Source organism: Salmo salar, chromosome 07 (assembly GCF_965601325.2).
Source record: "Salmo salar chromosome 07, fSalSal1, whole genome shotgun sequence".
Lineage (NCBI taxonomy): Eukaryota > Metazoa > Chordata > Actinopteri > Salmoniformes > Salmonidae > Salmo > Salmo salar.
Window position 1 is genome coordinate 74,342,501 of NC_138297.1, and position 13,515 is coordinate 74,356,015.

A 13,515-nucleotide genomic window follows, 5' to 3' on the forward strand; every position below is an offset into this window, starting at 1 on the left:
CTCTCCTCTGAGATGATAGCTCTCTCTCCTCTCCTCTGAGATGATAGCTCCCTCTCCCCTCCTCTGAGATGATAGCTCCCTCTCCTCTGAGATGACAGCTCCCTCTCCTCTGAGATGATAGCTCCCTCTCCTCTCCTCTGAGATGATAGCTCCCTCTCCACTCCTCTGAGATGATAGCTCTCTCTCCTCTCCTCTGAGATGATAGCTCCCTCTCCTCTCCTCTGAGATGATAGCTCCCTCTCCCCTCCTCTGAGATGATAGCTCCCTCTCCCCTCCTCTGAGATGATAGCTCCCTCTCCTCTCCTCTGAGATGATAGCTCCCTCTCCTCTGAGATGATAGCTCCCTCTCCACTCCTCTGAGATGATAGCTCCCTCTCCACTCCTCTGAGATGATAGCTCCCTCTCCTCTGAGATGATAGCTCCCTCTCCTCTGAGATGATAGCTCTCTCTCCTCTCCTCTGAGATGATAGCTCCCTCTCCCCTCCTCTGAGATGATAGCTCCCTCTCCTCTCCTCTGAGATGATAGCTCCCTCTCCTCTGAGATGATAGCTCTCTCTCCTCTCCTCTGAGATGATAGCTCCCTCTCCCCTCCTCTGAGATGATAGCTCCCTCTCCTCTCCTCTGAGATGATAGCTCCCTCTCCTCTGAGATGATAGCTCCCTCTCCACTCCTCTGAGATGATAGCTCCCTCTCCACTCCTCTGAGATGATACCTCCCTCTCCTCTCCTCTGAGATGATAGCTCCCTCTCCTCTCCTCTGAGATGATAGCTCCCTCTCCTCTGAGATGATAGCTCCCTCTCCTCTGAGATGATAGCTCTCTCTCCTCTCCTCTGAGATGATAGCTCCCTCTCCACTCCTCTGAGATGATAGCTCCCTCTCCACTCCTCTGAGATGATACCTCCCTCTCCTCTCCTCTGAGATGATAGCTCCCTCTCCACTCCTCTGAGATGATAGCTCCCTCTCCTCTGAGATGATAGCTCCCTCTCCTCTGAGATGATAGCTCCCTCTCCTCTGAGATGATAGCTCCCTCTCCTCTGAGATGATAGCTCTCTCTCCTCTCCTCTGAGATGATAGCTCCCTCTCCACTCCTCTGAGATGATAGCTCCCTCTCCTCTCCTCTGAGATGATAGCTCCCTCTCCTCTCCTCTGAGATGATAGCTCCCTCTCCCCTCCTCTGAGATGATAGCTCCCTCTCCCCTCCTCTGAGATGATAGCTCCCTCTCCTCTCCTCTGAGATGATAGCTCCCTCTCCTCTGAGATGATAGCTCCCTCTCCTCTCCTCTGAGATGATAGCTCCCTCTCCACTCCTCTGAGATGATAGCTCCCTCTCCACTCCTCTGAGATGATAGCTCCCTCTCCTCTTCTCTGAGATGATAGCTCCCTCTCCTCTCCTCTGAGATGATAGCTCCCTCTCCTCTCCTCTGAGATGATAGCTCCCTCTCCTCTCCTCTGAGATGATAGCTCCCTCTCCTCTGAGATGATAGCTCCCTCTCCCCTCCTCTGAGATGATAGCTCCCTCTCCTCTGAGATGATAGCTCTCTCTCCACTCCTCTGAGATGATAGCTCCCTCTCCTCTCCTCTGAGATGATAGCTCCCTCTCCTCTGAGATGATAGCTCCCTCTCCTCTCCTCTGAGATGATAGCTCCCTCTCCTCTGAGATGATAGCTCCCTCTCCCCTCCTCTGAGATGATAGCTCCCTCTCCTCTGAGATGATAGCTCTCTCTCCACTCCTCTGAGATGATAGCTCCCTCTCCTCTCCTCTGAGATGATAGCTCCCTCTCCTCTGAGATGATAGCTCCCTCTCCTCTCCTCTGAGATGATAGCTCCCTCTCCACTCCTCTGAGATGATAGCTCCCTCTCCACTCCTCTGAGATGACAGCTCCCTCTCCTCTGAGATGACAGCTCCCTCCCTCTCCTCTGAGATGACAGCTCCCTCTCCTCTGAGATGATAGCTCTCTCTCCACTCCTCTGAGATGATAGCTCCCTCTCCTCTCCTCTGAGATGATAGCTCCCTCTCCTCTGAGATGATAGCTCCCTCTCCTCTCCTCTGAGATGATAGCTCCCTCTCCTCTGAGATGATAGCTCCCTCTCCTCTCCTCTGAGATGATAGCTCCCTCTCCTCTGAGATGATAGCTCCCTCTCCCCTCCTCTGAGATGATAGCTCCCTCTCCTCTGAGATGATAGCTCCCTCTCCTCTGAGATGATAGCTCCCTCTCCTCTGAGATGATAGCTCCCTCTCCTCTCCTCTGAGATGATAGCTCCCTCTCCACTCCTCTGAGATGATAGCTCCCTCTCCTCTCAGATGATAGCTCCCTCTCCTCTGAGATGATAGCTCCTTCTCCTCTGAGATGATAGCTCCCTCTCCTCTCCTCTGAGATGATAGCTCCCTCTCCTCTCCTCTGAGATGATAGCTCTCTCTCCCCTCCTCTGAGATGATAGCTCCCTCTCCTCTCCTCTGAGATGACAGCTCCCTCTCCTCTGAGATGATAGCTCCCTCTCCTCTCCTCTGAGATGATAGCTCCCTCTCCTCTGAGATGATAGCTCCCTCTCCTCTGAGATGATAGCTCCCTCTCCTCTGAGATGATAGCTCCCTCTCCTCTGAGATGATAGCTCCCTCTCCTCTGAGATGATAGCTCTCTCTCCTCTCCTCTGAGATGATAGCTCCCTCTCCTCTCCTCTGAGATGATAGCTCTCTCTCCCCTCCTCTGAGATGATAGCTCCCTCTCCTCTGAGATGATAGCTCCCTCTCCTCTGAGATGATAGCTCCTTCTCCTCTGAGATGATAGCTCCCTCTCCTCTCCTCTGAGATGATAGCTCCCTCTCCTCTCCTCTGAGATGATAGCTCTCTCTCCCCTCCTCTGAGATGATAGCTCCCTCTCCTCTCCTCTGAGATGACAGCTCCCTCTCCTCTGAGATGATAGCTCCCTCTCCTCTCCTCTGAGATGATAGCTCCTTCTCCTCTGAGATGATAGCTCCCTCTCCTCTGAGATGATAGCTCCCTCTCCTCTGAGATGATAGCTCCCTCTCCTCTGAGATGATAGCTCCCTCTCCTCTGAGATGATAGCTCCCTCTCCTCTGAGATGATAGCTCCCTCTCCTCTGAGATGATAGCTCCCTCTCCACTCCTCTGAGATGATAGCTCCCTCTCCTCTCCTCTGAGATGACAGCTCCCTCTCCACTCCTCTGAGATGATAGCTCCCTCTCCACTCCTCTGAGATGATAGCTCCCTCTCCTCTGAGATGACAGCTCCCTCTCCTCTGAGATGATAGCTCCCTCTCCACTCCTCTGAGATGATAGCTCCCTCTCCTCTCCTCTGAGATGACAGCTCCCTCTCCCCTCCTCTGAGATGACAGCTCCCTCTCCACTCCTCTGAGATGACACCTCACCCTCCAGTCGTCCCTGAGCTCCTGTGCTCTGTGACCCCTCCTCTCTTTCATGACTAGATGTTCCACCTCTCCCTTGTTTCTCTCTCTCTCTGTGTTCTTACCTTCATCTACTCCATCAGTTTTAACTCAATGTGAGCAGATTGTCTTGCTGAAAAGGCACCATTCATTTCTCTTTATTTCTTGCAATTGATTCAACTTCAGTGGACGGGCTCTACTAAAAAGCTTGTTGAGCAGCTGACTCCACATCGCCCTCTGGTGGGTGAGTGTTATAACGAGCCAACACTACTCTATGGTGCAGCATTGTTTGTTATGTTCTCACATCTATCGAGCAGCCCTTGGTAGTAACCTGAGTGTTGTTTGACAGCTGACTCCACAGCACCCCCTGGTGGGTAATTATGATAATGAGATATTTATCTTCTATAGAGCAGCCTTGGTAGTAACCTGAGTGTTGTTTGACAGCTGACTCCACAGCACCCTCTGGTGGGTAATTATGATAATGAGATATTTCTCTTCTATAGAGCAGCCTTGGTAGTAACCTGAGTGTTGTTTGACAGCTGACTCCACAGCACCCCCTGGTGGGTAATTATGATAATGAGATATTTATCTTCTATAGAGCAGCCTTGGTAGTAACCTGAGTGTTGTTTGACAGCTGACTCCACAGCACCCTCTGGTGGGTAATTATGATAATGAGATATTTATCTTCTATAGAGCAGCCTTGGTAGTAACCTGAGTGTTGTTTGACAGCTGACTCCACAGCACCCTCTGGTGGGTAATTATGATAATGAGATATTTCTCTTCTATAGAGCAGCCCTTGGTAGTAACCTGAGTGTTCTGTGTGTCTCTCTTTTCCAGGTTCTAGTGGTCTGGTGGAGAACCAGAGTGACTGGTGCCTGGGGAACCTTAGTAACCTGAGTGTTCTGTTTGTGTTCTGTGTTCTAGGTCAGCAGGTTCTAGGTCTGGTGGAGAACCAGAGTGACTGGTACCTGGGGAACCTGTGGAAAAATCATCGGCCCTGGCCCGCCCTGGAGAGGGGCTTCAATACAGGTGAGACACGCACACACAGAAAGTGGGGACAGTCAGTGGATTTACTATATGAAATAAAAGGTAATTTCTTCCCTTTGAGACATATGTTGTCAACACTTTCTATGAGTACAAACTTTATTCCCAATCAAAATGATAATGACTAACTTTATTGTCCCTGAGCTGCCTGTGAGTTTCTCACCAATAACAGAAGTATTTACTTCAGTCTCCTCTCTTCTTGGTGAGAGACAGAATGAATCATGTCTTGGACTGGAACAAACTGGCTCCTCTCTTCTTGGGGACAGAGACAGAATGAATAATATATTGGACTGGAACAAACTGTCTCCTCTCTTCTTGGGGACAGAGACAGAATGAATCATGTCTTGGACTGGAACAAACTGTCTCCTCTCTTCTTGGGGACAGAGACAGAATGAATCATGTCTTGGACTGGAACAAATTGTCTCCTCTCTTCTTGGGGACAGAGACAGAATGAATCATGTCTTGGACTGGAACAAACTGGCTCCTCTCTTCTTGGGGACAGAGACAGAATGAATCATGTCTTGAATTGGAACAAACAAACCATCTCTCTCTCCACCCTGCTGATCTTCTAGAGTTAGGCTGGGTCTCAATTGGCATTCTATCGCCCAATATTCCCTATGTAGTGCACTACTTTTGACCAGGGCCCATAGGGAAAAGGGTGCCATTTGGGATCTCAGCCCCAGAGAAAGGCAGAGCAGCAAATGAACGCATTTGGCTGTAATGGCGTCTTCAACAGATGGTCAGGCTACAGAGGCTCTTTCATCTCTGAAGAAGTTTCCGTTGTGTTCACAGGAAGTGATGCGATGAAAATATGTTGCAGCGACGGTGTGGTTGCGATCACTTCCTCTCTGTTTGAAATGAAAGCTGAAAAGATTTGGCATGGGTCCTCAGATCCTCAAAAAGTTCTACAGCTGCACCATCGAGAGCATCCTGACCGGTTGCAACACCGCCTGGTATGGCAACTGCTCGGCCTCCGACAGCAAGGCACTACAGAGGGTAGTGTGGACGGCCCAGTACATCACTGTGGCCAAGCTTCCTGCCATCCAGGACCTCTATACCAGGCGGTGTCAGAGGAAGGCCCAAAAAATTGTCAAAGACTCCAGCCACCCAAGTCATAGACTGTTCTCTCTGCTACCTCACAGTTAGACATGACTGTTGATTCAGATTACCTGTTGACTCAGGTAATGTCTAACCTGCTGATTGGGGACTGTTAAGTCATGTGACCTCTGTTCCAGGTGTGATCTTGCTGCTGATTGGGGGACTGTTAAGTCATGTGACCTCTGTTCCAGGTGTGATCTTGCTGCTGATTGGGGGACTGTTAAGTCATGTGACCTCTGTTCCAGGTGTGATCTTGCTGCTGATTGGGGGACTGTTAAGTCATGTGACCTCTGTTCCAGGTGTGATCTTGCTGCTGATTGGGGGACTGTTAAGTCATGTGACCTCTGTTCCAGGTGTGATCTTGCTGCTGATTGGGGACTGTTAAGTCATGTGACCTCTGTTCCAGGTGTGATCTTGCTGCTGATTGGGGGACTGTTAAGTCATGTGACCTCTGTTCCAGGTGTGATCTTGCTGCTGATTGGGGGACTGTTAAGTCATGTGACCTCTGTTCCAGGTGTGATCTTGCTGCTGATTGGGGACTGTTAAGTCATGTGACCTCTGTTCCAGGTGTGATCTTGCTGCTGATTGGGGGACTGTTAAGTCATGTGACCTCTGTTCCAGGTGTGATCTTGCTGCTGATTGGGGGACTGTTAAGTCATGTGACCTCTGTTCCAGGTGTGATCTTGCTGCTGATTGGGGGACTGTTAAGTCATGTGACCTCTGTTCCAGGTGTGATCTTGCTGCTGATTGGGGGACTGTTAAGTCATGTGACCTCTGTTCCAGGTGTGATCTTGCTGCTGATTGGGGGACTGTTAAGTCATGTGACCTCTGTTCCAGGTGTGATCTTGCTGCTGATTGGGGGACTGTTAAGTCATGTGACCTCTGTTCCAGGTGTGATCTTGCTGCTGATTGGGGGACTGTTAAGTCATGTGACCTCTGTTCCAGGTGTGATCTTGCTGCTGATTGGGGGACTGTTAAGTCATGTGACCTCTGTTCCAGGTGTGATCTTGCTGCTTCTGGACCGACTGAGGAAGCTGCGATGGGAACAGATGTGGAGACTGACAGCAGAGAGAGAACTGATGAGCATGTTGTCTACATCACTGGCTGACCAGGTAACACACACACACACACACACACACACCACACACACACACACACACACACACACACACACACACACACACACACACACACACACACACACACACACACACACACACACACACACACACAGAGAGAGAATCATAAACACACCTGTGTATTGAACTACTTGAAGTTCACCATTAAAATGGCTGGATTATTACACTTCAGACGTCAGTATTTTATGGTAATGAAACACCAAGGATTTTATTTAAGAGTTCCTTCAAGCTTATATAAATGACCGGCACGTTTACCATGTTGTCATTAAAATGTTCACTAAATAAAGTTCTGGAATTTATTGTAGTTTGGAATTTGTGAAGATTCTAGAAGTGTTTTAGTGTTCCGTTCAACTCTCCAATCAGCTGTTAACTCCTCTTTACCACGCCGTTCATTATGAGGAAAACAACAAGCTTTATAATGTCTCCTATTAGGAGAATATAGACTGTCTCTGAACCAGCAAGATCTCAGTCAGAGAAAACCTGGTCAAATACTGTCTCTGAACCAGCAAGATCTCAGTCAGAGAAAACCTGGTCAAATACTGTCTCTGAACCAGCAAGATCTCAGTCAGAGAAAACCTGGTCAAATACTGTCTCTGAACCAGCAAGATCTCAGTCAGAGAAAACCTGGTCAAATACTGTCTCTGTAACAGCAAGATCTCAGTCAGAGAAAACCTGGTCAAATACTGTCTCTGAACCAGCAAGATCTCAGTCAGAGAAAACCTGGTCAAATACTGTCTCTGAACCAGCAAGATCTCAGTCAGAGAAAACCTGGTCAAATACTGTCTCTGTTAGAGCTTGTATTAAAGAAAGCCCTTGAAGAGTGTGGCAGCAGCTATTGTAGTTGAGGATTGTTCTAACATGAGAGATATAATCGTACAGATATAGCCATGCTGATAACATAACAGGTACTGTGATAGAACAATTACAACATTTACCTGATTTTATTTGATATTAATGGTTAATAATGAATACTTAACTAATAGTAAGAAACATCTGTTATATTAATGCTGTGTGTCTGTAAAGGGATGCTTTCCACTCTAGCTTCCAGGCAGTTAGTCTGGGGATACGGTCAGAGGAAAATTGTGTTTTGCTAGAGATGGCTTGAGCTGACAATGACTTGGTGATAAAGACCTACAGCCGGCCTTCCGTAGGCGAGATGTGGTGTGAGACTGGAGATAGAGATGAGACTGGAGATGGAGATGAGACTGGAGATAGAGATGAGACTGGAGACAAGAGGAGACTGGAGATAGAGATGAGACTGGAGATGGAGATGAGATGAGACTGGAGACAAGAGGAGACTGGAGATAGAGATGAGACTGGAGATGGAGATGAGACTGGAGACAGAGATGAGACTGGAGATGGAGATGAGACTGGAGACAGAGATGAGACTGGAGATGGAGATGAGACTGGAGACAGAGATGGAGATGAGACTGGAGACAGAGATGAGACTGGAGACAGAGATGAGACTGGAGATAGAGATGAGACTGGAGATAGAGATGAGATGAGACTGGAGACAGAGATGAGACTGGAGACAGAGATGAGACTGGAGACAGAGATGAGACTGGAGATAGAGATGAGACTGGAGACAGAGATGAGATGAGACTGGAGACAGAGATGAGACTGGAGACAGAGATGAGACTGGAGATGGAGATGAGACTGGAGACAGAGATGAGATGAGACTGGAGACAGAGATGAGACTGGAGACAGAGATGAGACTGGAGATAGAGATGAGACTGGAGATGGAGATGAGACTGGAGACAGAGATGAGACTGGAGATAGAGATGAGACTGGAGATAGAGATGAGACTGGAGACAGAGATGAGATGAGACTGGAGACAGAGATGAGACTGGAGACAGAGATGAGACTGGAGATAGAGATGAGACTGGAGATAGAGATGAGACTGGAGACTGAGATGAGACTGGAGACTGAGATGAGACTGGAGACTGAGATGAGACTGGGGACAGAGATGAGACTGGAGATAGAGATGAGACTGGAGATAGAGATGAGACTGGAGACTGAGATGAGACTGGAGACTGAGATGAGACTGGAGACAGAGATGAGACTGGGGACAGAGATGAGACTGGAGACTGGAGACAAGATGAGACTGGAGACAAGAGGAGACTGGAGATAGAGATGAGACTGGAGACAGAGATGAGACTGGAGACAGAGATGAGACTGGAGACAGAGATGAGACTGGAGACAGAGATGAGACTGGAGACAGAGATGAGACTGGAGATAGAGATGAGACTGGAGATAGAGATGAGACTGGAGACAGAGATGAGACTGGAGATAGAGATGAGACTGGAGACAGAGATGAGACTGGAGATAGAGATGAGACTGGAGATAGAGATGAGACAAGAGGAGACTGGAGACAGAGATGAGACTGGAGACAAGATGAGACTGGAGACAAGATGAGACTGGAGACAAGATGAGACTGGAGACAGAGATGAGACTGGAGACAGAGATGAGATGAGACTGGAGACAGAGATGAGACTGGAGACAGAGATGAGACTGGAGACAGAGATGAGACTGGAGACAGAGATGAGACTGGAGACAGAGATGAGACTGGAGACAGAGATGAGACAAGAGGAGACTGGAGATAGAGATGAGACTGGGGACAGAGAGGAGACTGGAGACAGAGATGAGACTGGGGACAGAGATGAGACTGGGGACAGAGATGAGACTGGGGACAGAGATGAGACTGGAGATAGAGATGAGACTGGAGACAGAGATGAGACTGGAGACAAGATGAGACTGGAGACAGAGATGAGACTGGAGACAGAGATGAGATGAGACTGGAGACAGAGATGAGACTGGAGACAGAGATGAGACTGGAGACAGATATGAGACTGGAGACAGAGATGAGACTGGAGATAGAGATGAGACAAGAGGAGACTGGAGACAAGAGGAGACTGGAGATAGAGATGAGACAAGAGGAGACTGGAGACAAGAGGAGACTGGAGATAGAGATGAGACTGGAGACAGATATGAGACTGGAGACAGAGATGAGACTGGAGATAGAGATGAGACAAGAGGAGACTGGAGACAAGAGGAGACTGGAGATAGAGATGAGACAAGAGGAGACTGGAGACAAGAGGAGACTGGAGATAGAGATGAGACTGGAGACAGATATGAGACTGGAGACAGAGATGAGACTGGAGATAGAGATGAGACAAGAGGAGACTGGAGACAAGAGGAGACTGGAGATAGAGATGAGACTGGAGATAGAGATGAGACAAGAGGAGACTGGAGACAGAGATGAGACTGGAGATAGAGATGAGACTGATGGAAACCCCCCGATCAGCATGGGAGGGGTGGAACCAGCCATGACTAAGCATTTTTTAGACGTCCTATATAAGATCTCTGGTTTACATTATCAGGTTTGGCTGCTCGGCCCAACAGTCAAGAGTGTTGGGTTGACTAGTCTCATAATTAATCGATAATTAATTAATAAAGATGATTGTTTGAAGAAATGACAAAGTCTCTATCAGTATGAATTTCTACAACAGTACCAAGACAGTGTCTGTTTCACCTATGGAGAAGAGTTTGATCTGATTCATTATGATCTAGGATCAGGTCCCCCCCTGTCTATGTAATCTGCAGTAAGGTCTGATCTGTAAGGTCTGGTCTCTATCTGTTATCTACACTAAGGTCTGATCTGTAAAGTCTGGTCTCTGTATCTGTTATCTACACTAAGGTCTGATCTGTAAGGTCTAGTCTCTGTATCTGTTATCTACACTAAGGTCTGGTCTGTAAGGTCTGGTCTCTCTATCTGTTATCTACACTAAGGTCTGATCTGTAAGGTCAGGTCTCTATCTGTTATCTACACTAAGGTCTGGTCTGTAAGGTCTGGTCTCTATCTGTTATCTACACTAAGGTCTGATCTGTAAGGTCAGGTCTCTATCTGTTATCTACACTAAGGTCTGATCTGTAAGGTCTGGTCTCTATCTGTTATCTACACTAAGGTCTGATCTGTAAGGTCTGGTCTCTATCTGTTATCTACACTAAGGTCTGGTCTGTAAGGTCTGGTCTCTATCTGTTATCTACACTAAGGTCTGATCTGTAAGGTCTGGTCTCTCTATCTGTTATCTACACTAAGGTCTGATCTGTAAGGTCAGGTCTCTATCTGTTATCTACACTAAGGTCTGATCTGTAAGGTCTGGTCTCTATCTGTTATCTACACTAAGGTCTGATCTGTAAGGTCTGGTCTCTATCTGTTATCTACACTAAGGTCTGGTCTGTAAGGTCTGGTCTCTATCTGTTATCTACACTAAGGTCTGATCTGTAAGGTCTGGTCTCTCTATCTGTTATCTACACTAAGGTCTGATCTGTAAGGTCTGGTCTCTATCTGTTATCTACACTAAGGTCTGGTCTGTAAGGTCTGGTCTCTATCTGTTATCTACACTAAGGTCTGATCTGTAAGATCTCTCTATCTGTTATCTACACTAAGGTCTGATCTGTAAGATCTCTCTATCTGTTATCTACACTAAGGTCTGGTCTGTAAGGTTGTGTGTGTGTGTCTGCAGGACATCTTCAACGCTGTGATCAAACAGAACCCCTTCCTGGTTCACCAGCTGCCCTGCTTCTGGAACGTTCAGCTGTCAGACCACACCCGCTCTGAGAAGTGCTACAAAGATGTTTCAGACCTCAAGGTGAGTTGAGCATCTCACACACCGATAGCAGCTGTTTCCATACACCCTCTTTGTCCTCTGTGTGTGTGTGTGTGTGTGTGCGTGTGTGTGTGTGTGTGTGACAGCAGAGTAATGCCCCCTGCTCCTTCCAGATGCTTCTACTCTCTCTGACTGGCCTGTCATCTCTCTGACTGGCCTGTCATCTCTCTGTCTCTCTGACTGGCCTGTCATCTCTCTGTCTCTCTGACTGGCCTGTCATCTCTCTGTCTCTCTGACTGGCCTGTCATCTCTCTCTGTCTCTCTGACTGGCCTGTCATCTCTCTCTGTCTCTCTGACTGGCCTGTCATCTCTCTCTGTCTCTCTGACTGGCCTGTCATCTCTCTCTGTCTCTCTGACTGGCCTGTCATCTCTCTCTGTCTCTCTGACTGGCCTGTCATCTCTCTCTGTCTCTCTGACTGGCCTGTCATCTCTCTGTCTCTCTGACTGTCCTGTCATCTCTCTCTGTCTCTCTGACTGGCCTGTCATCTCTCTCTGTCTCTCTGACTGGCCTGTCATCTCTCTCTGTCTCTCTGACTGGCTTGTCATCTCTCTCTGTCTCTCTGACTGGCTTGTCATCTCTCTGTCTCTCTGACTGGCCTGTCATCTCTCTCTGTCTCTCTGACTGGCCTGTCATCTCTCTCTGTCTCTCTGACTGGCCTGTCATCTCTCTCTGTCTCTCTGACTGGCCTGTCATCTCTGTCTCTCTGACTGGCCTGTCATCTCTCTGATTCTGACTGGCCTGTCATCTGTCTCTCTGACTGGCTTGTCATCTCTCTCTGTCTCTCTGACTGGCCTGTCATCTCTCTCTGTCTCTCTGACTGGCCTGTCATCTCTCTCTGTCTCTCTGACTGGCCTGTCATCTCTCTGTCTCTCTGACTGGCCTGTCATCTCTCTGTCTCTCTGACTGGCTTGTCATCTCTCTCTGTCTCTCTGACTGGCCTGTCATCTCTCTGTCTCTCTGACTGGCCTGTCATCTCTCTCTGTCTCTCTGATTGGCCTGTCATCTCTCTCTGTCTCTCTGACTGGCCTGTCATCTCTCTGTCTCTCTGACTGGCCTGTCATCTCTCTCTGATTCTGACTGGCCTGTCATCTGTCTCTCTGACTGGCTTGTCATCTCTCTCTGTCTCTCTGACTGGCCTGTCATCTCTCTGTCTCTCTGACTGGCTTGTCATCTCTCTCTGATTCTGACTGTCCTGTCATCTCTGTCTCTCTGACTGGCCTGTCATCTGTCTCTCTGACTGGCTTGTCATCTCTCTCTGTCTCTCTGACTGGCCTGTCATCTCTCTCTGTCTCTCTGACTGGCCTGTCATCTCTCTCTGTCTCTCTGACTGTCCTGTCATCTCTGTCTCTCTGACTGGCCTGTCATCTCTGTCTCTCTGTCTCCCTCCCTCTCTCCCCCACTACAAGTGATCCATTGGAACGTTTTGTGAAGAACAGACACTTAGCACCTTTCAGGAACCTCTATCTAACCATCTCACTCTATGCCTCTCTTTCTTTCTCTCTCTCTTCCTCCCTCTCTCTCTCTCTCTCTCTCTCTCTCTCCTCCTCCCTCCCTCTCTCCCCCCTTCCTCCCCTACAGGTGATCCACTGGAACTCTCCTAAGAAGCTGAGAGTGAAGAACAAGCATGTAGAATTCTTCAGGAACCTCTATCTAACCATCTCTCTCTATGCCTCTCTTTCTCTCTCTCTTCCTCCCTCTCTCTCTCTCTCTCTCTCTCTCTCTTCCTCCCTCCCTCCTTCTCTCCCCCCTTCCTCCCCTACAGGTGATCCACTGGAACTCTCCTAAGAAGCTGAGAGTGAAGAACAAGCATGTAGAATTCTTCAGGAACCTCTATCTAACCATCTCTCTCTACGCCTCTCTTTCTCTCTCTCTTCCTCCCTCTCTCTCTCTCTCTCTCTCTCTTCCTCCCTCCCTCCTTCTCTCCCCCCTTCCTCCCCTACAGGTGATCCATTGGAACTCTCCTAAGAAGCTGAGAGTGAAGAACAAGCATGTAGAATTCTTCAGGAATCTCTACTTAACCTTCCTGGAGTACGATGGAAACCTCCTGAGACGAGAACTCTTCGGCTGCCCCAGCGAGACAGACCACAACAGCGAAAACGTATGTGGAACTATACTGATCTAGAGTCAGTTTAAATACAGCACTGAGAATGTAGATCCACCAAT

At 48.4% G+C, this 13,515-nt stretch overlaps 1 protein-coding gene across 1 annotated transcript in view; it reads left to right on the forward strand.

Moving 5' to 3' along the window:
* The window catches only part of LOC106598122 (xylosyl- and glucuronyltransferase LARGE1), a 175,360-nt gene that overhangs the window by 116,931 nt on the left and 44,914 nt on the right, over window positions 1-13,515 (forward strand). Inside the window, exons 7-10 of the mRNA XM_082977243.1 lie at window positions 4,325-4,429; window positions 6,542-6,654; window positions 11,208-11,333; window positions 13,295-13,450. Coding sequence (XP_082833369.1) covers window positions 4,325-4,429; window positions 6,542-6,654; window positions 11,208-11,333; window positions 13,295-13,450 — 500 coding nt within the window. The remainder of the gene's footprint in view (window positions 1-4,324; window positions 4,430-6,541; window positions 6,655-11,207; window positions 11,334-13,294; window positions 13,451-13,515) is intronic.